The 27,531-nt window shown below is 38.0% G+C and overlaps 1 protein-coding gene across 2 annotated transcripts; it reads left to right on the top strand.

The window, feature by feature from the left end:
- The first annotated feature begins 123 nt into the window (after positions 1–123).
- Positions 124–27,531, top strand: ITM2B (integral membrane protein 2B). 2 transcript variants are annotated; one of them, XM_075199699.1, is made up of 7 exons: positions 124–350; positions 17,049–17,174; positions 17,892–17,933; positions 21,235–21,435; positions 23,052–23,162; positions 24,062–24,212; positions 25,836–27,531. In XM_075199699.1, exons 1-7 carry the CDS (start codon positions 258–260, stop codon positions 25,922–25,924), a joined length of 813 nt encoding a protein of 270 aa, XP_075055800.1. In that variant the 5' UTR covers positions 124–257; the 3' UTR covers positions 25,925–27,531. The 2 variants fall into 2 exon arrangements, with proteins under 2 accessions (XP_075055800.1, XP_075055801.1); XM_075199700.1 differs by lacking the exon at positions 17,892–17,933 and having other exon boundaries at positions 126–350.

The following is a 27,531-nucleotide window of genomic DNA, read 5'->3' as shown; positions in this document are numbered from 1 at the left end:
CATTGGGACCATAGAATTCCAAGATGTTTGTTACCTGTCACATTGTAGCCAGGGACTCCGAGCCGTGTACACTGTGCTGGACACTTGCTGGTGTTGTTGTTGTGCGTCACGCTTTGGCCCTGCCTCTCGCTGCTCTCCTCCTCCACCCTTCTCCGCGAAGATTCGCACTCACATTCTGCTTATAACAAAGAGAAACCCCCCAGCTCCGTACACCCAGGAACCAGCAGCCGCTCCCTGGTGGGGTCCTGAGAGTAAACATGGTGAAATTAGCCTTTAATTCGTCGTTGGCGCAGAAAGACGGCAAGAAGGAGGATGAGAACAGTGAGGTGCTAATTATTCCCGAGAACAAGGTGAGAGCAGACGGACCCTCCCTGGACCCCAGACAGTGATAGCAGCCTGTGTACGAGGGTACAGTTAGTACACTGTACAGTTCAATTGCCTTTACCTATAAATGGTCGGGGATGGCTGTTTGTGCAGCGTGCACCCATTAGCTGGTGAACTATGGAGGCAGGTAATGGTGGTTGTTGGGATGGACGCTCCATGCAAAACATTATTTGCCCATTTGTTTGCTCTGCAACTCGTTTTGCAAATGCACTAAATATTGTGCCACAAATTGCAGTGTCATCACCTTGATGTATAAACTTTACTCTATTTGTGTCACTACAGACTCCCTAATCATTTGAATTTGCAGTATAGGTAATTCTCTTCCAGGGTCCCTTCTGTACCTGGGCGCCACGTTGCATAATAGACCCCCCGAGGGATCCCAAGGGGCCCCTGTGTGCTCAGGTTACGGTATCATAGGTGTTAATGTGCTGGGTCCAGCCTGCTGTCAGGTTTATTTTCTGGTCTTTGAAGCAGAGAAAGAGTGGAATAAAATGGTGGAAGCTGTTTGTGATTATCAGAGACAGCAGCAGCACTGAGATAAGCAGTAAAATGGCTGACAAGGGAGTAGCAGCAGTAAGAGCTCAAGCTGCATGTATAATGGTTCACTTTCAGTCTATACACCTCCTGTTCCCCCTGGCTCTTGTTATCATTTTTCTGGCATACTGTAGCAGACCTGGCTTCATTACATGTAAAACTGGATGTATAAACGCTGTCACTGTTCTTCAAAACAACATAAACATCATATTTTTTTCTAAGTCATTTTAGAAGTTTGAGTCATTTTATACCATTATATGTTTTTCAAATATCAAATAGCTCTGATGTGTTAAAAAACTGTCTGTATTTTGGAGACTGGGTAAATGCACAGTGATCACCAGTTTTGTTTTTTAGAAAGTGTATTAAGTGTCTGTCACTTTTCTAACAGTGATGACATTGCATAAAAATGCTAGGTGAACAGTGGAACATAATGTAATAAGTCCTGATGATATAGTTTCTGATATTCAACACCTTTGTACTTGTTAGTAAATGTGTAAGCAACTAATTTTGGCAGCATTTAATCAATGGCTTTAGTTTGATCAGCGACAATTGCATAAATTATAAATGCATTCTATGATTAATTCATAGTGGTTTTTTAAACTGCATTTACAGCTGATTTTGTTGTATTTTTCGTGTACAAACATAAGCATGAGTCGATAGTCGTGTAAATAAATACATTTCCAAATAGTAGGGTGATGAGAGTATTAAATGACAGAAATGGATTGTATTACACAGCTACCTAGAGACAGTATGGATGATATTGTAAAGTGGGAAAAAATAAGCATTAATTAGGTGGCAAATACAAGAGAAAATTTGTACAATACTTTACTTCAAAGATCATTTAATAGTTTTGAGTTTGCTTGTAGTTTTTCCATGATGATTCACAGAAATTATAATTGCCTTTTATGCTTGTTACCTTATATCAGTGATTCCCAGGTGCCCCTGTAGAACATATTTTCCAAGCTTGCTTGCAAAATTACAGGTGAAATACGTAGCAGATGTGGATCTTTTCGAGTATATCAGTCACTAATTAATAAATATATACCTGGGCTCCTGGAAAACATGCAAGTGATTCTCACAGTTGAGAATCATTGCTTTAGAAAGTCATGTGGTTTTTGTATATATGGTCTTCCATGCATGAAAACACTTCTAAGCACTTTGAGCTGAGCCTATTAACTCTTCATCCTTTGGCTGTTATCATGGGCTGTGCATCTCGGTTTACAATCTGAGCAAATTGCAGTCTGAAGTCTCACAAACTATTTGCATCGTTAAGCAATATTTGTATATTGTCACTTTAGATATGGCGTTTTATAGAAAGAGTAGGCAGTGCTTCCTGTATTTGCATGTAAGCTGTTAGTAACAGGAACCACATATGCTGTGTCATGGGATATCATTAGCATGAGGAATACAAATGTGCAGTAATATCAAGTAAAAATTGACCTAACAGTTGTCTTTCAATGTTACTTCGCTATAGACAAACCATTGCTGCGTTTCTGAATATCTTCAGCTATGTATGATATATTGTGCTTATATGGATTTGCCACATCTTGAACTGAGCATAAATGTAACTTGCAATAGGTTTCATTAATCCCTATGCTGAGCACACAAACCAAATACTGCATTTTTATCAAACACTTGGCAGAACAAAATTGTGTGATGTTACATTAGGGATCTATGATTCCCTATTTGTGTGTTTCTGTGTTCCGTTCAATGTATAGAAGGCTTCCGTGTTTAAGACCTTAAATCACTGTGTATTTGAGCATATTAAAAAGACTGGTATTGAAGGCCTTTGAACTGATTACTTTATAAATGATTCCTAGTTTTTCCACCATGCGTTGGGAAAAGGGTGGATATCACTATATTTATTTGTTGCTCCATGTATGAATTGTGATTAAGTCAATGGGGAGGTAGTTTGTCTGCTTTACCTTGAAGTTCGAGATGCTCTGCTCCAGAACTGATTGTCCATTTGATACTATCCATAACAATGAAAAAGCGGCAAATCCATGTCCCTCTTTGTTTCTGTGTTTTATTTCATTTTTTGGGCGCTTACGACAGGGCCTTTTATTGCACTTCCTGTTTGCTAGTTTTTAGGTCAAGCAATTGTTTTCTAGGACATCTGTCCATATAACTCTGTGGAAAAAGTCCTGGCAGTACTTGCCTGTGTTCTCATTTGCACTAAATGCTTGTTGGCTTCTTTTGCTTCACAGCTACTTGGCGTATCCCAAGAGACCCTTAGTAATTTGGCTTCAGTTTCGATTTAGCCCACGTCTCCATTTTCATTTTCACTGCACTTTTAGTAAATATCGGACTTTAATGCTTGTTTTAATGCAGAGTTTCCTAAACTGTATGTTGGGACTGTGGTATATTGTGCTAATGAACTCCTTCGTATCAATCAGTTGTAAGTAATTATAGGTGAAAAATGACATCTTAATAAAATGTACTCATTAATGGTAAAGTAAAAAATACATGCTTTATTGATTGGTAACTGTCCCATAGGTTATAAGGGGAAGGCACAGTAATCTGGTTACTGTGCTGAAAAAGCTTTTAAGAACTTCTGTGTGAAAAACATAAAGAAATGTTGCTGTTTGGTCATTCATTATGCCTTCTATACAGCACTTGGGTAGTGTTGTGGCTGCTATTACTAGTTTTATCCATACTTGCCAACTCTCCCTGAATGTCAGGGGGACTCCCTGAAATAGGGGTGATCTCCCTCACTCCCTGAAGAGTCTGGCATTCTCCCTGATGCTGAGCCAGTACAAGATGTTTTTGGCTTCGCCATCTGCGGCAAGATGACACCGTTCAGAGATTGTGTACTATGTCCATGCATTTATGCCTATGGAGGTGGCCATTTTCATGGAGACCAAGATTTAATCAAAGACTGACAGGTAAGACAACATGACTTCAGTAAAGGAGACAGAAATGTTAGACACTTCAGTCTGTAGAGATTCATTAGCTGCTTTTTCTTTAACGCGCGGTTGCCTACTCTCCTGGAATTTCCGGGAGACTCCTGCATTTCTGGGAGACCTCCCAGGCTCCTGGGAGAGCAGGGCAAATGCCCGGTTCTCACCCCCGCAATAGATAAGTGGTGGGGGGGGGGCTTAATGTCGCAAATATTTTGACATCTTAGCCCCGCTTCCTGCTGTAATTGGCGGAAATTGTGACAATCGTTTAGGAGGCAGGGCCAAAGTGATGCAATTCGTCAAGCCCCGCTCGCACACCCACCTCCCCTGGGATCTCCCTGAAGCCAAGGAGGAAAAGTTGGCAAGTATGGTTTTATCTCCTTGTATAGGTGAAGAGGATCTCCAGAGTCTGACAAATATGTTACTATATTAATCTAGCCATTAAGTTCTGCCTTTCAAATTCCATTGACTTGAATATTTCTTAAATACATGCATCCCGAAAATAAGTTTAATATATTTGTGTATAACTCTTTTTCCTACACATCATAAAATGAAAGTTTGTTTTTAAAGAAACAGAACACTCCTCTGGCCTAGGGGATTATGCTACTGTTAAGTAAGCAAGGTTGCAACTCCCATTTATGACAGTAAATGCAAATATGGGCGTGTGTTTTGTGCATGCAATCCTGCAACCTCTGTCTGAAATCTCAACAATGTTCTGCTGCTTAAATCTACCTTCCACAGTGCACTTAGCATTTTCACCTTCACAGAGCTCAGGCTGATCAGAGAGCTCAGTTAGGAAAGAGAAAGTAATGTCCTCGGTTACAGGACTTTTTTCGGGCTGCACCCACTTTGTGGAATTCCCTCCCACGCACAATAAGACTTTCCTCTAGTCTTCAAGCGTTCTCTGAAAACCCACCTCTTCAGACAAGCTTATGATATTTCTCAACCACCATCTTAATCTCCCCTATTACCACCCTCTACACAGCTAACACAAGACAACAACCCTCTGACCAACATTGCCACACACACATCCCACTCAATACTTTTACCTTTGCGTTCTAGCTGGTCCAGTGTGCAATATGATGTAGCACGTGCCCTTGTGTTTCAAACTCCCATTGTCCCCATAGATTGTAAGCTTGCGAGCAGGGTTCTCTTACCTCTCTCTGTCTGTATTATTTTATTAATGTTTTGTTCCGAATTGTAAAGCGCTAAGGAATTTTCTGGTGCTATATAAGTAAATGATGATGATGTCCATAATTAATTAAACCCTATTGTAGCCACACCCCATAGAATTCAAACCCAAGACCTTGGCATTATAGTTCTCCTTTAGAATATTTTTAGAAATATAGAGCAATGCTGGGGGGAGGCATTGCCACACAAACATTTTATTGTACCACAAATTTTTGACCAGGTTACAGATGCATTCTAAAGATAATAGAAACTTCCTCAATGTGATATGAAAGTGAATGGAGATTTGTTCCCCATGACATACCATAGCAATTCCACTCTCAAGATTCCCCATACAATGCTCTGGCTATATAATGGCTATGCTGGGATAGAGGAACATTGTTTCCCGTTTACTTTCACGTCCATGTATCATCACTTTAGATACCAGCATTCTAAAATGCTTGTGTGCCCTTTTTTCTTGCCTATTCATATTCAAATTCTAATGCCAGCTATATTTTATGTATGTAATTGAATGGCAACACTTACTACAATATGTTGTCTATACAAAGCATGCAAAAATTTCCACATGCAACAGCTCTCAGCGGGAAATGTTTCATAAGAGCAAAATAACTGACACTGAATTTAGCTATACATGTGTGTGCATTTGTCAAAGTTACAAGCAGCCCTTTTATATAAGCCACTTCTGTGTCTGTGATGTCGGTTAGTGCATTAGGCTGGGTACACACTACAAGGTTTTCAGCCAATTATCGGGGCTATCAAATGATAAACAATTGTTCAGCCTGATATCGCATTAGTGTGTATTCTACAACGATGAATGTTTATTGTTCCATAGCACATTGTATCGTTTGATTTCTAAACCGGACTAATAGTGTCATTCAACGATGGAACAATGTCACTCCAATTCGGCAGTGTCCATAGATCTCTATGGAGTGCAGGGGCAGTCCGGGGGGAGGGAGGGGTGATCGCCTTCCCCTTAGCACGCTGGCGCCTCCAGCATTTTAATTAAAATCCTGAGCAAATTGAAAAAAAGCGTTACGGAACTAACCAGAAATGATAACAATCTGAAAAACCTCTATACAACTAATAGAGGTCAGTTAGAAGTTTTTTAGTTTGATATCACTTCTGGGAAGTGACACCAACAGGGATGTTGTGATACTAGAAACAGCAGGCAGACGATACAAATGGCACACTTTTGTTTAGTTTTATCACCACAATTAGCTTGTGTTGCTGGCACATCTGACAATAACTTTGGACAGGTGCAAACATTTTGTATATGGGTAATTGGATTTTTGTTTTAAGGAAAATTTCACAGACAAAAATATTGATATTCATTTTCATGAGACATCAAAAGTACTTAGTTTTTAAATGAACTGAATTTTTTTTTATAGAAGTACAAATCTACAATACAAAAAATAAAATTAAATGTACAGTATAAAAATGCATTGCACATCTAAGGCTCATTCACATGTATCCACTGTGCTTTTGTAGTCTCTTGCAATCCTACTACCTGGTAAGCTTGCTGGTCTTTAGAATGCATTTATTATTGTATCTTGTAAAGCGCCAACATATACCACAGCACTGTACATTTAGGGGACAAACACATTTCAGTTAAAAATAAATCAATTGGAAAAAGAAGATAATTTTGGCCCTTTACATATGTGTTTGTATGTTACAAAATGCCTTTTAAATATTGAATCCTCTTTCTTTTCCAATTCAGTGAACCCTTTAAATGTAGAATTATTGTGTACATTTCATGCTTTGTATGTAGACTATAGAAAATTTAACTTATGAAGTTGAATAAAGAACATATTTCAAAGGAAGGAGAAAGTTTAGTGGTCTGATTAGCAGAGCCACCATATCTGCCCACCCAGACAGTCTGTGATCGAGCATGGTGGACCCGAACAGTACAGTCATTCCATGGCTGCACGTGATTGCAGTCTTTGGCTGTCATCAGGTCATCTTGACTTCACAAATACTGGTGTATTTTGTGAATGTAAAGGCGTTAGACATATTTTTGCACTGTTGTGTTTTTCTCCACTATGGAATAGCAGCATTGCACATAATACTTGCAGGTGTATGTTGATAGCTATTGGTGATTTCTACGTTAATGGTTTGCATTTGTTTCATTGTTCATATCCGGATATAAATTAAAACAAGTGTTTCATTAATTCTGGTGAGCGCATGTTCTAAGTTACAAAGTAAGGACATAGAGATGTGAGGGACCATCTTGTACACGCTGCTGTTAAAGGCTTGGTTGACCTTAAATTGCAGCCTGTGCGGATCCTGGCTAGTAACTTATGAGGCACCTCCGGGTGTCGATCCGTTTGGACGGACAATGAATATGTCTGACTGTGTATGACGTCATAGTCGGCCTGTGCTAATGTAAGATATGGCCATTTGGTGCTCATTTATTAACTTTGGCCAAAATGTCTGAGCTCATAACCTGTCAAGTTTAAGTATTTGGTCCCAGTATATTTTACTGTGCGTCCCTACACTTAGAAAATTACTGAAATGTACTTCAAATGATATTTTACAATCACATCATCAAATCACAAACCTTGGCCAAAGTACAAGTTAATCCCTCATGCAGTTAGTTTATTTTGCTAGATATATATATACATTGCACTATGGGAGGGGGAAAGTACTTTTATGTAGGGCACTCCGTGCTGAACAGCTGCTCCACCTCCTTTTATAAAATCTAGGTGACCATAAATGGATGTTAAGCAGTAGGGTGATTTGCACTGCTGGAACCCCTTTAAAATACAGGCCTGATTGTGCACCAGCTTTTTAATCCTTCCTCCCTTGGTTTGCAGTTGCTAATTAGTGCAGGCTTGGACAAATGCCTCTAAATGCCAGGAGCTAGGGCCAAACTAGGAGCCAGGAAATTGTAAGGAACAATCTGCAGTGCACAGAGCATTCCAAATGCAGTGATTGGTACTATGAAAACATTTTATATGGTCCAAATGTCCTGCACAGTATACCCACATACTGTCACCACATAAACCAGAACCAGTGCCCCCACAGTATGCCAATACCCCCACCATCACTGTACTACCAGCCAGTGTTCCCTGTGTGCCCCCTTCCTCCTCCCCTCACAATACCGCAGCCAGTATACCTTCACCCAGTGTCCTCCACATGCTACTTACCCTACTGCTGCAGGGATGAGCCATGATTTTTATATCTATCCCTATCTATGATGCATCAAATTAAGAGATGACAGAGCAAAAACTTCTTGTTAAGAAAACTGCACATTTGACGCATCTCCATACTAGTTATATTTGTGGGGCCTTTTATCTAAAAATAACATTTTACATTACTACAGGACACCGATCTCTGGAAACATATTTTTTTTTTCTAAATGTGATTTATTAGCATAATTTTTCTGAGCAATGAGTATGGTACCAGAACTAACGAGATGACAAATGTAACATACCATTTAGGTTACTACCACTCAGTGACCCAATTATGCCCCTGCAGTCTAAACAACTCACCCCAAATAATACGTTAATATATTTAACACATTTGTTTGCACATTACTAGTTTAAATAATGATTTTGTCTTTGTGGTTCTTTCAAATGTAAACCTGGCATGTTCTTGCTGTGGTAGGGTTTCTTTAAGGAACGAAAATGTTTTTCACTTTCTTGGAATTACATTGAGACTGCAGTTCTCCCTAAAGATTGATTTGTCATCTGCTGCTTTAGTGTAGGGATGTGCTGAAAGCTGCTTACACTGTATGTGTGCTCCTCTCACTTTAGGCCTGGTGATGTAGATGATTCTGCACTAGTCTACCATAAATTATGTATGTAAGAAAGAGTTTAGCAATAACCCATTTTAAGTTGTTCAACCATTTGGACAACGCTGTTTCTTTCATTTGACTCTAGTCCCCCCTCCCCAACCACAAAGCCTATGCTTTACGTGTGTGCAGTGGCCATTTCCCGAAGCAGTGTGCTCCTTGTGTAAGCTTGCCTCTGATGGTAATTCAGCCCAGGATAGTGTAGTGTGGAAGTGTGTAACTAAGTGGGAACTCAGTTGGATGAGCAGTCCAGTTTGGTGTACTGTTACTACCACAATTGAGAATGCTGTAGACTGCCATGATGTAACTCCACGTATGACTGGCAACAAAGGTCTAAGGCAGGCCTGTCCAACCTGCGGCCTTCCAGGTGTTGTGAAACTACAAGTCCCAGCATGCCCTTCCAGCTATCAACTGGTTGTTTACTGGCAAAGCATGCTGGGGCTTGTAGTTTCAGAACATCTGGAGGGCCGCAGGTTGGACAGGCCTGGTCTAAGGGGGTCTCTCACTGAAGTATTGATTGGGGTGCTACTATTAAGGGAAGTTGTTGTCCAAACTTTTTTCTTTCCTGCTCATAAGTTATGTTTGGGGTGTCACATTCATTAGAGCAGCCATTGGAAACCATTCGCAACTGTTTGAAGACACTGAATTGTAGGAAATTAGACTTGGACGGTCCTGAACAAAGCCCTGAATACATGGGATCCCTAATTATATAAGGATCTGAGACAAATCTAAATAGTTTTCAAGTATAAGAACAATCTGTGTAACATGTGATATCACTTGGATTGTCATACTAAATGTAAATAGCCTGGTCCCTCTTACAGGTGTTGTCCCTTCATTGGGGTCAACACAGATATCTTGGATGGCAGCCTTCTTCTAATCGTACAATGCCTGTTACTGCAGCCAGACTCGGATACATGTACAACAGGGTAGGTGGTAATCAGATCTTCTGCTGTTTATTGTCTATTGATGTATCCTGTCCAATCAGCAGGAGCTACATTTAATCGATTGCAAAAACCAAAAACTTTTCTTCAAAAGGCCCTCTCATTAGGTGGACATTAATTTAAAACACAAGTAGAAATATAATACGCTGGTAAGAGCATCCAAACTTATATGTAAAAGTTCTCACATAAAGAACTTGAGATGCTTGTACTTGTATCTTCTAAATTACATAGTACAAGTTATTGTTCTGTGTCTGTAATATTCAAAGTTAGTTGACTGTAGTGCAGGTATCTTCAATTACCGGAAAATACTGGAGGTTTGTTTTGGTAAAGATCTTCGCTAATAGTGTGCATGCATCTTATAGAGGTGTAAGCAAATAAAGCGCAAAGTTTTCAAGACCGTAATGTGATCATAACCATAGCAGTGAGGTTTCATCAGAACCTTGCGGCTAATTGATTGAATCTCTTCACCCCCCCCCCCCCAGTGGTAAAGAAATACACCCTTGATCTAGCTGTGCAGCCTTTAGTAATACGGAAGGTGGAACCCCCGAGAGTGCCAACATGCAAGTACTGCTTAATCCCTTTCCACTGTAAAACAGATGACGTGCATTTACTTACTTAGAGCTTCCAATTCAAAACCAGGTACTTATCTAATACTGTTATGCATGATTGCAAGACACCTTTAAATTTTCTAAATAAATCTGTCATCATGTGTTTGCATTCCCAGCTTCTTTAGTGCATTGTATCTGCTCATCTGTAGATAACCTCCTATGTGTGCTAAAGAGATGGAATCATCTGAAATGAGAAGGTTAAAACCTCTCTACCTGACAGATGCTTGGTTTATTTTTTAACAAGCTTGACCAAGAAATATAAAAATGTAACCGGTGAAGAAGCATTTTTATTTCCCCCCCCCCCAGTTTTGTGTTTCATTTCGCCTGAAAGATAAAGTTCTCTAAAATTTGAAAAAAGGGAAATACTTGTTGACTAACTTCTGTAGTTCATTGTTTAAATGTTTGTGTGTATTAAGTGTGAAATATATTTAAATGCCGCAAGAGATACGAGCACGTCCGTTATCTCTCGGTGACGTGAAAGATGTGGATTCATTTGGCTGGATAAAAATAATCCTTTTCATGGAAGACTGTTCTCCAATAAACAATATAAGTACAACTCCAATTATTAAGCACAGAACTTCAATAGAATTAAGCTATTGTCCACTGTTTCCTGTCAGATAAACATTTTGTTGTATAGCGGGAAAGGGAGTTTGACTATTTTGATATTGCTGTTCCTGTTAAGTAGAATGGGAATTCTACGTAAAGTGGGGTATTGTTGTCCAGAAACAAATATTGCTAAAAGTCCTGTAATGGCTCTACGGAGTATTCCAAACAAATGTTTACATGCAGAGCTGGATTTACATTTTTGGAGATTTACAACATTTGACGATCTAAGCCAGAGATGTGGAACGTGTAAGATGGGACTGTATGCAGAAGCTGTTTTTGGGCTCCCCTCATTGACATATATGTAATACATTTGATCACCGCCTGACCTTAGCCTCACTCTTTTCTGTTAAACAGTCACCACCACTCTGTATAATAACAAACAAACAACACCTTAAAATTAACCTTCATTGATTTACTGGTTTGCTCAGCAATTGTTTCCTTTGTAGAAATTTGACGCAAGGGAAAAGCTAACTTTGTCACCGCTAGAGACAGTAGACCTTATGGTACCTAAGGTGCTATCCAGCCCTAGATACATGATATGCAGGTGTAATTTCTCATTATCTTGTTACTCTATACTTATAGTGTCTTCAGAAAAATGAGTCAAGTGGGTGACATCCCTATGTAACTCCATATCGGCTCATTTTGGGCATGTGCACACACTAATGGGTTATTTACAAAAGTACAAATGTGAGTCGCCAGCAGTGCTAATAATGTTCTGTGCCTATCTTTGTACTAATGCTCCTAATTTTATGGTGCGCACCCACCTGCAAAGTAAGATTTACTTTCGCGGCAAATTTATATATATATAATATATATAAAAAAAAATAATTATGTGGCTGTTCTCCTGCTTGTAGGTGGCAGCGGGGCCTCTGCACCCACAAAAGGACCTCTGCCTATAATGCCTATCATTTTAATGGAAAAGCTTTTGTACATCACGGTGGCTAAGTGGTTAGCACTTCTGCCTCACAGCACCGGGGTCATGAGTTCAATTCCCGACCATGGTCTTATCTGTGAGGAGTTTGTATGTTCTCCCCGTGTTTGCATGGGTTTCCTCCGGGTACTCCGGTTTCCTCCCACACTCCAAATACATACTGGTAGGTTTACAAATTGACCCTAATCTGTGTCTGTCTGTGTGTATATTAGGGTATTTAGACAGTAAGCAGGGACTGATGTGAGCGAGTTCTCTGTACAGCACTGCGGAATTAGTGGCGCTATATAAATGGTGATGATGATGACTTTCCTGGTACACTTCTTGGTTTTTTTTTAAAAAAAAAACAAATCTTTAGATGTACAATAGTATCACATGTAATAGAGAATGTTCTGTTGTCCGCTTACTCTCATGATCAATTTAAGAAATAAATGATATGTAAGAAGCTCAAGTTAAAGTAGCAGTCCCAGGTAAGGTGGAACATTCAGCCTGAACATTAAAACCAAGATAAAATGATACATTTGAACTACTAATGATTATCATTAATTTATAAAGTGCTGACATACTACACAGTGCTGTACATTGATCATAACACAAATAACATACAATGTCATGAAATGTAAAGATGCCCATGTTCACATGGGTTTACAGTGTAAGAGTAGTGGGGAACAGTTGATACATAAGGTAGCAAAATAACAATTGTCGCTGCTGTTGGAGAAAGAGTGTGACCTTGCTGAAAGGCTGCAACCTTATCAGCGGTCAGTTCTGTGCAGCTATTAGTGATCTGGTACACTTGGAATGAGGAGAGATGTTGCAAGAATTTTTAGAGGCAGTAATGCTGATACACAGGTTGTGTTTCACAAAGTGAATTATTAAAATTTAACAGGTGGCTTCTGTCAGATTAAGCAGATTGGTGTAGGGACAGCGTAAATAGTGTTTTAAATTGATTGGCAGCAATTCTCAACCTTGCACCATATTTATTGTATGTCAAACCAAGAATATAATTTTCAATGCAGAAATATTTGCGGTACTACTTCGGTAAAATCATATTCAGTTGCTTCAGTGGAAACGGTTGTCCTCAACTACTATGACATGTGGGCTTGTGCTTTAAAATTGTATGGTAACTATGTAAATGTCTTTTTACCAAGGTGCAGAAATAAAATTCCATGTTGGACTGAAGTGGGGTGGAGTTGAGGGGGGTAACATATGCAGACACATTTGTATTTCGGAGGAGGGCGCATCCTAGGTCAACTCTAATTCACAGTCTAAAAATAAGCTGCCTGTACTTGTGTTGTGACTGTAAAAGCAGGCAGTATTTTCTCTGCATGCGGACAGAAGCATTTGCACCCGGAGCACTGCAATGGTTGTCCATAGCAGGATTTGCTCCTCGCTCTCAATGAGGCCTTGCGTGTGATTTTATGCCTGTTATTGCAATGCTGAGAGCACACAGCATTGCATGTATTACAAACCGGACACAAGGGAATGGAAATCATTCATTATCTGTATTATTAAATATTAATTGCTTCTGATTGTGTTTTTTGTGTATACAGAGTCTATAAAACGGAGCATAAAAAAAGAACATGATACACATTTTTTTTACATTCATTTGGTATAATCTGTGGTGCACAAAATATACATTTTATGTGATTGAATGCTAACTATATCAGATTAGGTGAAAGGTGGCAGCTTAATTATATTACTATGTACGCTTAGCACCCTTATTGGCACATTGGAAGACACTCATTACCATTGGCATCATGGAGATTTTGACCTTTTAGTTGATTTGAATGCCTGCAGGTCTCCCTACTGCAGATCACACAGGCTGGATAATTATGCATAATTGTTCAGAATTTCAGGACACACAAGTGTTTTCATCATGTTACATACACCTAAAGAACATTTCCAGAATACGTACATATCTCGCACAAAACACAGCAAAAACCTTAATTCATGCACTCCTCTCCCGCATCGACTATTGCAATTCCCTCCTTACTAGTCTTCCCAAAGTCAGACTTGAGCCCCTACAGTCTATTTTGCATGCAGCGGCTAGACTGATTTTCCTTGCAAACTGTTCCTCCTCTGCTGAGTCAGTCTGTACATTGGTTGCCTGTATTTCACCGAATCCAATATAAAATTCTTCTACTAACATACAAGGCCGTCAACAAAATTGCACCAACATACATTTCCTCACTTGTCTCAAAATATCTCCCAAATTGACACCTCTGTTCTTCACAAGATCTACGTTTTTTTTTATTTGATGCCTTCACAACTCTCTCATCAGAGAGATAAGTCTAATATACAAATAATAAATATATCAAATGGTATTCCTAATGTAATATTTCAATGCATTAAATAATCTGAGATGTCTGGTACTGTATTTCATGTGTAGCTGAGGTCAAGCTATAGCTTTCTTCTGTTATCATTGCAGATTGCTGTACCGCTGACAGACATTGCAATTTCTCTTGTACAACATTGTACCATGCATGGGCTCTAAAATTATTGCTAAAGTACAAAATCCAATGCAATTGAATTTGATTGGGTGTTGAAGAAAGCCAGGGGGTATACATGATGTGGGTACTAGGGGAATTACACTGTATTGAAGTATTTATCTCATTTCTCTTTAATAACCAGCAATTAGAGACTTTATCAAACTTTTTTGTTGAAATGATCTTGTTGTAACTGACACTTTGCATTGTATAATCAGATTAAAGGTCCCATATGCAGGGATATGTAAGTCTATGATGAATACAGGTTCATGTTAATGAATGATCACTGCTGCACCTCTGTTAAGGGGTTGCTCTCTAGTAATCACCTCCATGTTTGTCAATTAAATATATGTTCACAATGGAACACACTGAAATCCTGCTATATAAATCATCATCTATATAGCGTCACTAATTCCGCAGCGCTGTATAGAGAAGTCACTCGCATCAGTCCCTGCCCCATTGGAGCTTACAATCTAAATCCCATAACTTAGCCTCTCTAGGTCGGTGAGTGTAAGGGCAATTTAATAGCAGTCAATTAACTTGCCTGTATGTTTTTGGGGTGTGGGAGAAAACCGAAGCACCCGAAGGAAACGCACGCAAACACGGGGAGAACATACAAACTCCACACAGATAACACCATGGTCGGGAATTGAACTCATGACCCCAGTGCTGTGAGGCAGAAGTGCTGACCACTAAGCCACCGTGCTACCCACAGATGTGAAGTTAAACCTAAATGGACCAGGTCAACGTAGTTCTAACAGTAACCTTTTGCTACAAGTTTTGGGACAGGATCTCTTTTTTACAGGTAATCTAGGAACACCGTTCTTTTGCTATACAATTGAGGTCCTGACAACTCAAACCATTAGCATAAAACAAAGAACATTTGGTATAAAACTTGGCATAAAAAAGACACAATAAATTTTCAGAGCATGAAATTTACACAATAAGCCTATAATAAATTAGCACTGTAAAAACATGTTTGAATAAAAAAAACCCCTTAAAACCCATAAGAAAATGGTTATTATTATTATTTGGCATAATGATTAGCTCACTTGATTTGTAGTGCAGTGTATTTTTTTACCTACTAAAGTCTACTCATTTGTATATGTCTAAATGTTCTTAGCAGACTAAGATTACTTGGTCTCATTTTCACATCGGTGTTTATTTAGGTAAACCTTGTGAAAACAAAAACTCAGCAAGTCAGTATTGGGTCCTTTTTGATTTTTATTTCATACGCTGGTGTTTTTCACTTTTTTAAATAGCATTTTATGGGGGCGATTCAGTTCAGCCACTTTATTCTAGGAATACGTGGTGTTAAAAGTATTACCATTAATACGGTAATTTTAACCGCAGTAACGGTAATCGTGCGCAGACTGCGTAATTCCCAGAATGATGTGGCCGAATTGAATTGGCCCCTATAAGTGCATCATGAATAAGTCTGACTGTCTCACTGTTGCTTAGGACCTTTACAAATAAATAAATTAAGCCTTAGAAGACTGCAAGAAAAATACATGACCTCTGAATAGGTAAAACCTTTTTTTTTTATTTTTTTTTAGTAATATATTTCTATGTAATATGGACATTCTTTCTCACCAGTTCTCTTTGGATTGGAGTATGAACTGCAGGCTTGTTTTCCTAGCACACAAGTTGGTCATGTTTGGCCAGAAATATATGTGTGTGGGTCCAAAACAATTTCCTGGGGGTAAAATATAAAAAAAAAATCATATTTTTATATTGCCAGGCAGTAATACCTGTCACCTGATCGCCACATTGATATATGAATGTGTTCATTCTAAAATGTTGTGTCACCATGAGAAGAGCATTATATCTTGATTTCAGTGGGTGATTCACTCAGGAATCCAGGGTGTGATAAAGGCAGAAATACAGATTGGTAACTACAGCAAGAATGAGAAAAAAGAGTTGAAAAGGTTTCTTATTTACTTTGATATAACAAAATGTCTGGGGTGATCTTGTGAATGCATTCAAATTGTTGAGTGCCGTAACCAAAAGAATGTAAAAAATAAATAAAAAAAATATGTTGTCACCGATGCGCCACACCCCAGCCCATACTTTCACTGCTCATCCAACCAGGCCTCTCCCAGTGTCATCCTTTTACTATGTCCTATCTGTCATTTCACATTATACTTGTATACTGTGGATTTATCCCTACATTTACAGGAAATGGCTCAATGTACGTACTTCACTTACTTAGAAGCATGTAAAATAAATACATTTATTCAGTGAAGATAATACAAAATTTTGAGGGTATGGGTTGACTTGCCACCCCATGGCAGGAAAACAAAGGGGCAGCAAGCATTATACTATGTAAACATGTGTATGCTATATACAATAAGGAAGTTGTATGGATTATCTTGATGGCTACAGGTACAAGAACGGTGTCCCAGCACACAGTCAATTAAAGATATCTGTTGTTTACCAGATTTAAATCCATCACTGAAATGTTTTGGTGGATTGATTTTATGACAGAGGATTCTAAAAAGTTGTAGATTTGTTTTTACATTATCATTTATTTTAAACCTGAAGATCTTTATCTAAAGATTACACATGGGGGCTCCATGAAAATTGTGTGTTAACAAAATAACTAATCGTTTTGCTTTTCTGAGATGTTCTAGTTATTTAAGACTCCTTTACAAATGTGCTGTGTCTGTATCCATTGCAGGAGGAAGAAGTGGTACCACTTGGGCAGAAACGGGCCTGCTGCTGGTGTATGTGCTTCGGCTTGGCCTTTATGCTGGCTGGTATCGTGCTGGGTGGAGCTTACCTTTACAGATATTTTGTTTCACAGGTAATTTATAGCTTTTGGGTTTCAGGTCATTTGTTTACAGTGATTTGAAAAAAAATGTCACAAAATATATGGGTTTGCTTGTAAGTCTGTGTAATAAATCCTGGGAAAACCAACTATGGCTTGCACGGCAGTAAACACTGTAATAAGGATGCAATTTGCAGAATGTTGGATTATCCTTCTCTTAAAATAACACTCCGGGACACCCATCCCCTCCTCCTTCTCCCCCATTTTCCCTGTTTGTAAGTATCCCAGTAATTATTGGACTGAACTACAGTTAGAAGGGAAGTGACCTCTCCTTTTAGGACAAGTGCTGTCCATACCAGTGTCTAATCCTCTACATCTCCTGCGACAATGCCACAGATGTCTGTTCTTTAATGCAACAGGGTCTCCTACTTGCTGTAACAAGTGTTGTGGGTCACAGGAGAAGGACCTCTCCCCAAATTGTGTGGATCGTCCCTTTTTAATATAGATATGACGGTACATATTCTAATCTCCTGTTTGAGAAAGGTGTGACCAAGTGGGGTTCTTTTTGATCTGTGCTACATATTCCTTTTAGGTTATTGGTTGATGGCTTCATTATTTTTTAAACTATATCCATGTTTTTAGTTTGCAGCAGAATGCATTGCAATACAATACATGTTATGACTCTTTCAATAGTATCTCATTTTTGTAAACTAACTTTTAAACTAACTTAGAATGTGTCCCCCTCCTATACAGCATCTTAGAGCAGGAGCACAGCATCTGGCCACGTTTGAAGAGGTATGTGCACACATGGTATAAATAGCCTTGTCTACCTGTGCCTCTGGATCAACAGATAACATAGTTTCCACTAACTGCTGCTTTTTATGCCTGTTAAGCACTAACACAACCACATGATCAGTCTGCCGACCAACTAATTACTATCCCTGCCAAGTCATTCTTATTACATAATACTGTGCAGCGCCTTACAAAATTGAACTTGTGTAGCTTTTAGACCAGTGTTTCTCAAACCCAGTCCTCAGGGAGCACCAACAGTGCATATTTCCCTGGTATCCTCACAGAATCTTATAGAAATGGAAGTTGCTCAATCAATTTATAGGTTCACAGCAGGTGCTTGAAAGGGTAGGGTTATCCAAAAAAGCAGAACAATAGAGAGAAATCCCAGAGCACACTGCTATCAACTAGTAAAGGAGCTGCTATTCTACTTGTATAAAACTGCAGAATTCTCAGTTACACACATTTGCTAATGCATGATAAGCCACCTGCCCCGACAAGGCGCTTCTGCTAATAGGGTGGTCCTAACTCCAAACAATGAGTCAGTTTTTTGGGTAACGCATATATGAATCACAAGAAAAATAATTAGTAGCACCTGTGGTTCTGTTAAAATGTCTGTCGGTAATTGATATAGCTGTGATCCAGCAAGGAGATATGGAAATCCTGCACTGTTGGTGGCCCCTGAGGACTGGATTTAAAAAAGACACTAGTACACTACAGATGCCAATTGTCCCTTAATTACGTTAAATTCTGGTAAAAGGCCAAATATTCATAAGACACTTATAAAAGTGTGTCAAAATCCTACTTTGAGCTTCGATTATAGAAATGATTTTGTATTTGTAATTTTACATTGATGTGGACTAGGCTGCACAGTGTCACTCATATCTGTTTCCTATCTTTATTTGCTTTCAGTGGCAAAATCTATTGAAATATCTTAGGCTAGCCACATACACTTTGATATTGCTGGTGATTTGGGGCAATTGACCTTTAAATTGTCATGTGTATGTGGCACCAAAATGAATATATCCATAAAGCTGATGGGAGGATGACTGGTATCCCATGTGTCATCTTCTGTCTCCAATAACACTCCTAACCCCTGAATGTCCGTATGTCTTCCAATATGGCCAGCTGCGTGTATGTCTATACTGGAGCGTTGTGCTATTTCTCAGCAATATCGGCCTGTGTGGCCAGATTTAGAGATAAGTCCCTCACAAGTCAGTTGCTATGTAAATATGTTCTGTCAGCATTTATTATTTTCACCTCAAATGTAGTTGAAATTCTAGTAGTCATAAGAGAATGCACATCCTGATTTTTGTATTTTTTTTTGTATATTTTTTTTTTTTTTATGTTTATTGCCCATAGCTGGAATTTTTATGCCGTGGTTTAGTCTTGCAGCTGATTTTACCAGATTTATCCCATTTGTCAATTTTCCTTCATCCATTGACATGCTCTGTCTGTATTTAATTGACTTTATATTATACAGTTTATTACACAAACAATTAAAAAAGCCTTTCTGAACCATCATTCAAAGCAGGAAGGAACTATATTACCCAATGTACGCCCTGTACAGTTGTTATCTGCTGCTGTGTTGAGTACTGTGTAGAGTAAACTCTCTTCTATGTATACTCATGATGTTCACGTTCAGTGACCCCATTCATTCACCAATTAGACAGTACCATTCAAAACTGACTATCCAGGTGAAAAGTGAATTGCTACAGTACATACCATTAACTTATTTTTTTATGTAACAAATATAATTATTTTTTGCAGTCCGAATTAGAAATTACCCATTTTTTTAAATACATGCATAGATTAAACAATTTCTTAACACTTTACATTTTCTGTACCTTTTTTTATTTATTTTAACAGTGTTTTAGAGCTAGATTAAAAGAAAATTATTCTGGCAAATAGTAACGAATTGCCAGTTCTTAAGGTGACTTTCCAAAACTTCAAGGAATGTGGTAAAACATGTTGGAATTCCACAAAAATACAACTTGTTTTGTTGGGTTACCTCTCCCACGATTACCATTTATGGGTTTGTTTGTTTTTTGTTTTTTACTTCAGCTCAGTATGATTTCATTTTACATGTTTAAAAAAACGAAATCGCCAAAATTCTCCACTCCAACCATGCTTTTTTTTTTCTAAATGCACAGAACAATCTCTTTTTAATGCACCACTTACTAGGTTGTATGCCTACAATAGTTTGTTTTGAAATATAATATAATATAATTGTTTTTCCCAGCTGTAATCCAAATAGAATTTTTTGTTTCTTTTAATTCAAAAGTAAATCCAAGACTGAGCTTCTTTTAATCCAAATGGTAATACAAGCAAAATCATCTTGTTTTCCACTGGTTAAAGAAACAAAGACAAAAACCCCAAACATTAATTCTCTGTTTGGAGCCCAACAACAGAATTAAAGAAAAATCAGTCGACTGAGGCTCCCCTTAGGTGTTCAGCTAATGAAAAGTGGTTTTCCCACGCTAGCCGTGACGTGATTGGCGGTGGATGGGGAGACTTGGGTACTCGCTGCTTTTGAAGATGCATCAATAGTGATTAAGTAAACAAATTACAAGTGTTGCACATCTCCATTTATTTCTATGGCTCATTCTTTGCAATGGGGTTTCTATATGTGGAGCACAACCCCATTGAAATGAATGCAAAAGATACAACAATACGCTAGTTAACCTGCCTGTGATAACCCTTACGAAGTACTTCCATAGAGATGAATGGATTTTTTTTCAAGTGTGGTGATATACTTTTGAACGCACTGCAATGGAAAAAAAAAAAGGCCAATCAAAATAATGAATAGGCACGTTTCAGTGCAAATCCGTATGGACACACAGAACAAAATGGGTTTTATTTTTAAATGCAAGTCAGACACAACATTTAAATGCCAGTGGGTAATAGCCCTAATACACAACTTTTGGTATACATTAATGTCAAATATTTGCTTAACTCTCTCTTTAATCTGCAGGGTTCCTGTATAATCGCTCTACATGACCTAAAACGTAGTTTGTCACAAATCGGTCTCTTGGTCACACAAATCTGATTTGATCTTTGTTATAAATATTCACTGTGTTGCTACTGTGATTATAGAATTGCAATATATACTCATCCAATATACATTACTATGGCAATTTGGTTTTTATAGAAACATGTACAAAATGTATATATGCAACAAGCAATTTACATAATTTTAATAAGGAATTTACATAATTGGCTACATGCCTGGTTATTTGTGAAAAGCTGCATTTCCTATACACAGTATTTAATATGCATTCATTTATTTTGTTTGTTTCTTTTGTAGCGTGGCGTCTACTTCTGCGGAATAAAGTACACGGACGATGATATGTCACTTGTTGAGCCTTATGCAGACTCCCGTGTTCGCTACCACTCCTTTAAAGAGAGAATTCAGATTCTGGAAGATGAGGAGGTTGAACTGATCAATGTTCCAGTCCCTGAATTTGCTGACAGTGATCCTGCTGACATTGTTCATGACTTTCACAGGGTAAGTTCTATTTATTGGAAGTTTTTAAGAAGACTTGCTAATTGTGCATTCTTGCCTATTGGGCTACAATAAGTAGACTGTTAACCATGTATGTTCTTTGTCCATTTTAGCAACTTTTATCATACCATGTGGAAGATAAAAATGCAAGATAATTTATTTTATTTACACATCCGTTTCTGTGGGTTGTATTATACAGAGGCTCGACCAAATATGAGTGGAATCGCACCCGAAAACACTGCCAAGGAGTGAAAAAAATGTTCTATCTTGTCACAAAGCATTGAATACACATGCAGTCTAGAATGCTGCTGTCCAGCTTTCAAATGGTTAACACACCAATCCTGCACTAGTGAAAGGCATAAGCTAGCCAGATATTTCTTATTTTCAAAGATGGTCATCAATAATGTGTATAAAGTAAATGTTTCCAGGGCAATTTTTGAATCTTGTGTTGGTAACATTTTATACAAAACAAGTATTTTTTTTTTATTATTGGTGTTGCGGATGGTGGTTTATGTTTGTTTGTTATTTACTTTTCCTTCTTTTTCTCAGTCTCAATGGGCAGTTCCTTTTCAATTAGGTTTAAAATGCAGATGCTTAGTGTTGGCACCAGTCAAACTACATGAATGAGTGGAATAAATTAGAGCCAAATGTTAACTTGAAGTTTACCCATTGTAACATTGATATCATGCATTGCCTTATTCCTAACTAATTAAAGAGAAATTGCTGTAAAAACTTGTATTTTAGGATTAACACACAGACGTGTGAATTAGTTTTAGTGCTAGAAGAAGTAGGTTATGTAACTATGCAAATGGTTAAAAAAAAAATAAGCGAGGTACAGAGTAAAGAATTAGTGTATTCCTATCCCAGAGGCTGGCGTAAGATATGGATCATATCCGCTTGCAAGCTGTTCTCACATTTGAACAAAGTATGTTTAAAAAAAACCTTATTGTATATTTATATGCATGATATCAGATTCCATTCCCCTTCCTGATTTAAAATACAAATTGCTACCTCCATAATTTTCTAGGCAGTTACCAAGTATAGGAGAACTTATCCCACATACACCAGAAGACATGATTGTATTTTTATTAACATACTATAACAATTAGATATTTCCCCATTATTGCCCAAAATTATTAAATTCTATGATGTAGGTATATATTAAGTTATTTGGGTATCCAGTGTACAGCTTATCTTTTGAAAAGTCCTGCAATCAGAATACCAAATACACTCTATATATGGTGGAAGATCAGACATGTTGTTGAACTTTGATTACCAGTTCTAGTAGAGAGAGAGCGATACTACCTTGTTGTTTGAACTCTGTATGTAAATTGAAGTGTTAATAACCTCAACTGTTTTGTCTTCATTGTTAAAATGATGGTGAAGACAGATATATTTCCCATCTTTGAATTTGCATTTTGTGCAGTTGCAAGATTTTAAAACTGCGAACCCCCTACTTATACAGTAAATTAGATTCATTTTGTAATGTAAAGTAATAAATGCAATGGGATTCCTACCAAAAATTCAGTTTTTCATTATACAATACTTGTCTTGTTCCTCCATAGATAGATATAGATATATATAAATATTTTCATCATAACCTCTTTTCTTCTCCCCAGAAACTTACTGCCTACCTTGATCTCAGCCTGAACAAGTGCTATGTTATCCCTTTGAACACCTCAATTGTTATGCCACCAAAAAATTTCTTGGAGCTGCTTATAAACATTAAGGTACTTCTACAAGTGAAGGTTGACACATTTAGTAATTTGAGGATTTCTGCTACATTCATTGCAATCTGGTTTCTAATAACCTTATTGCATTGTTACTGCAAACAAATATTTCACTATTCTTCAGAGTACCAGAAGGGTATCTGGTGCTTTGGTGGATAGTGCTGATAGATCATTGGTTACCTAAAGCCATCTAGGCAATTTCCAGAACTTTGATTTGTGATTGGCACCAATCGGCATGCTGGGAACCCATCTGTCTTTGTCTCCGAAACACCAGGCCCTGGCTCCCTGTCAGAAAATAGCACTTTATTTTATATGTTTTAAATGCTGCAGGGTTGTAAAAGATATATCATTATAGTGGAACAGGAAAATAGCAGTTCCCATGGACTACAGGGTCTCCGTACTGACTGTAGAATGGTTTGTTTTTCCGCTTAGAAAAACCATGATCTAAAGCGCTCATGAGGCATAAAGGGGAAGTGCCCAATCCGAGAAGGCGATGCAGATTTGTAGATTTTCATTGCTATTGTGGCTGAACAGTATTATTCCCCATCTAATTGTCTAATAAATAATTTAATATTTAGATGATAAAATTATATATTTTGACTAGGTAGGACTCAGATTATTATTGTTTATACAGGGCCACCATATTACACAGTACTATACAGAGATTATTTGTAATTCACATCAGTCCATGCCACATTGGCACACACACACACGTCAATTTTAGTCAGAAACCAATTAACATACCAGTATGTCTTTTTGGAGTATGTGAGGAAACCAGATTAGAGGAATCCCATGTGAACACTGGGAGAACATACAAATTCTACACACATACGTTTTTTTTAATTATGTGCTAAAATGTGTGTAAACTATGTTGATATTGTTTATCTTTGTCATTAAAGGCTGGAACATACCTTCCACAGTCCTATTTAATTCATGAGCAGATGGTGGTTACTGATCGCATTGAGAATGTAGACCAACTGGGTGTCTTTATCCGCCGCCTTTGTCAGGACAAGGAGACCTACAAGCTCCAACGCAGAGAGCCAATTCGAGGTATGTCCAGTATTGAAAGTGTTTGGATTTGCGACACCACTTCAGGCACTGCCAAAATGACAGATTTTCAATACAAACCAGTCAGAGCCCCTCTGGGATAGGAATTAAAACCAGCTGTGGAAAAAATTGCTATATAACAGTACCATAGGATAACTGCTCTGTGACCCGAGGAGCAGCCAATCTACAATGCATTAGGTCGTTGAAAGTATTGGGGCACATTTACAGGTCTGAGTACAACTTGCAATTTTGATACATTTCAGCTACAGAGTTGGACTGCATAGTTTGGGATGAAGGGATAAAGTCCTTGCATATTCCTAGCCTCTTTTCCATTATTGCTGGAATACTTCCACATAGATGTTCTATATTCTAAATGCTCCACCAAATGACAAATCATTCCATTGCTCTTGGTTTTACTGGCAGAAGACCTTACGGACAAATCATTGTTGCCATGATGCACCATACAAACTGTGACAGGATGGACCGACTATGCCACCCTGTCTGCTGTTGCTGGGAACCGGCTGGGCTTACTTTGCCACAGTTCCCTTTCGTTATCCCAAATGCGCCCTCTTGCCGCAGTAGGAGGGGCTCACAAATTCTGCCACCACTGGACTCCTTACCAGCATCCAGTACTGGTTTTCGTCTGGGTAACTGATGCTGCTAATGTACCCCTTGCTGGTGTACCTGGGCTGCTACTCCTAACCTCTTCCAATTGATCAGGGTTGCTGTGAAAGGATCTCCCCTGGCCTATCACACTGGCCAGAACTGCTGGTTAGCGGGCAGAGTGGTGGTACCGGAAAAGCTGGGTCCAAACCTCAGTAACAGCTGGGAACGGATTAGATTTTGGGCCTAATCTGTAGGTCACAGGAATAGAGAAGTTTCCAAGCAGGTCTTTGAGGCAAGTGTTGTTTATTTGCTCACACTGGTTGAAGGTACCAGGAGCAGGTCAGATGAAGCAAGAAAGAACAATTTTCAATACAAGACAGGGCTTTTTATACCGATTTGAACACAGGCTATTTTTAGAATCTGGATGCAATTTGTTAACCCAAACATGAATTTACATGCAATGCAAAGCTAACGATATTTAAATTTGATGCTTGCATATCTGAGATCCAGTAACGCCAGCCAGCGGTCCCCTGCTGGGTATACAGGCTGAACAGGTTTTTGTCATTTCACATAAAGACTTGCTTAACATTTCCTGCTATCAGCAAACAGACTTCCTCTAGCAAAGATACAAACCCAAACAATGACACTTGCATACTAAACACATCCCAGTGTCACACGATAAGTGCATTTCAAATTATACATTGGTGCCTGCACCTTTTGATTGAAATGCATTTTACAATAAATTATTTCTACATGATCCAGCCACAAATAACTTATTTATCAGTGATTCAGTCACACAATCCCTTATACTGGTACTTGGATATAAGAATCACTAAGTGGTTCTCAGGGGGGTTGTGTGTCCTGCTGCCTCGCTTTACAATAATGATCAAAATTAATTGCAGATGGTTTAAATATATATGTTGTTAAATAATCATTCTGATTTTACTCTTCAACGTCGCCTAAATTATTTTACATTTAAAAAACATTATATAACCTTAACATGTCTTTATTTTCTCACAGGAAAGCAGAAACGAGAGGCAGAGAAGTGCTCAAACATTATTCACTTTGAAAATTTTTATCCGGTGAAGACAACAATTTGTCACTTTTAAAGGAGTCTTGTGAATAACTTGGCAGCCATTTATCAACCGTATAACCCTGCCCTTTCGTTGTGTGTAGTCATTATTTTAAGGAAGGGTTTTGTTATTAGTGGCCAGACCATTTGCACAACATATTCACTTTTGATCTCATTTGATTTTAATCAGCAACGTTTGTTTTTGTTTTGTTTTATTGTTGTTTTTTTTTTTTTCTTCCTTTTTCATAGTTAAGCTACTAAGTATGGTATTTTATATTTAAACCTAAGGAATTCATCATTAAATAAGACAAGTAAGACCAATTTTCATTCCTGCTGATCTAGTGTTTTTACTTTCTAAATCTTTATACATGGAAATGTCACTGCATTTATGTACTGCACTATTACTCCATGACACTGCTTAAACAAGCTAAACAAAGTATTTGCATTTGAAAGCCTATTTAATATTGCATGTTCAGGCACCTAAAATACCTAATTTTGTTTGATAGAAACCTATGTAATCATGTTTTCAGAAGAGCTCAGGACTAAATCTAGAAAGTAATCCTTAGAGCAATATGGATAAAGAATGAAGAATTCCTAGTCAAACCCTGGGCACTCTGGCTATCTAGTACCATATCTCCCAGCTGACATTGCTTGCTGTAGCTTGTACTTTATCGGCTTCAAACCCACAGGCTACTTCACTCTGTTCTCCAGCTAGAGTTTGACTGACTAGATTAGACTGCTGTGGCTGTTCATGAAGGAATGCAGAAGTGGAGGAGCGCAGACTTGAAGATTCACTGAAGCAACAGAAACAAGGTTTGAGAATGTAGCACTTTGGAAGGGATTGCAGCTACTGAGGTTTTTTTTGAATTGTGTTCTAAACAAAGGTTAGAAAGAACAATACTATTTGCAGACCTATTACTTAGCATTTACATTTAGTCCCACTGCTAAGTTGTGCATTTGTGAAAGTCAATATAAATGTTTTTATGAGCTGTCTATTATAGCTGGGCATATACTGCTGAAAGTATCGTTTTACATAGTCTTTTTAACCCTTTGGTGTGCAGAGCACATATGTTGGAGAGATCATGTTGGGTGATCTACTTGTTATACAGACTTAAGGTGTTCGTTTTTGAGTACTTTCCTTAAGCTCATAAAATGAATTAGAGGTATGTCATTTAACAGAATAATGATCTATAAAGCTTAAATATTATGTTTTCACTGGATATTACATGGCATGTAAATATTTAAGAAACTGTCCCTTTGCAGATAGGCACAAAAAGTACTTATGGGACCATCTGCGTACGTACATATATACATGCGGTCTGGAATATATTATGGTTATAGCATATACAAAAACAAACAAAGGGATATACTGATGAGGGTAAGTATCCGGAGTCCCAGCTCTGTTCCATTGAGGATAAATATCTGCAGCTGTGCATTTCCAACTACTAAAAATGCAACTTTGTGTTATTGTTTTATTTGTTTTAAACATTTTACTAAATCTGTTTTTAACTCTGGTTAATGGTTTGGTATGCCCTCTTAATATTAAAACAGGAGTGTCAATAAAACAATTAGATGGTAACATGTGTTACTAATTTGTATATAATTGTACTTGTAAAAGAATAAAACTTAAACCACCTGTTTTAA

This window comes from Mixophyes fleayi, chromosome 2 (assembly GCF_038048845.1).
Source record: "Mixophyes fleayi isolate aMixFle1 chromosome 2, aMixFle1.hap1, whole genome shotgun sequence".
In the NCBI taxonomy this organism is placed as follows: Eukaryota; Metazoa; Chordata; class Amphibia; order Anura; family Limnodynastidae; genus Mixophyes; species Mixophyes fleayi.
This window is presented reverse-complemented; position numbering and strand designations above follow the sequence as displayed.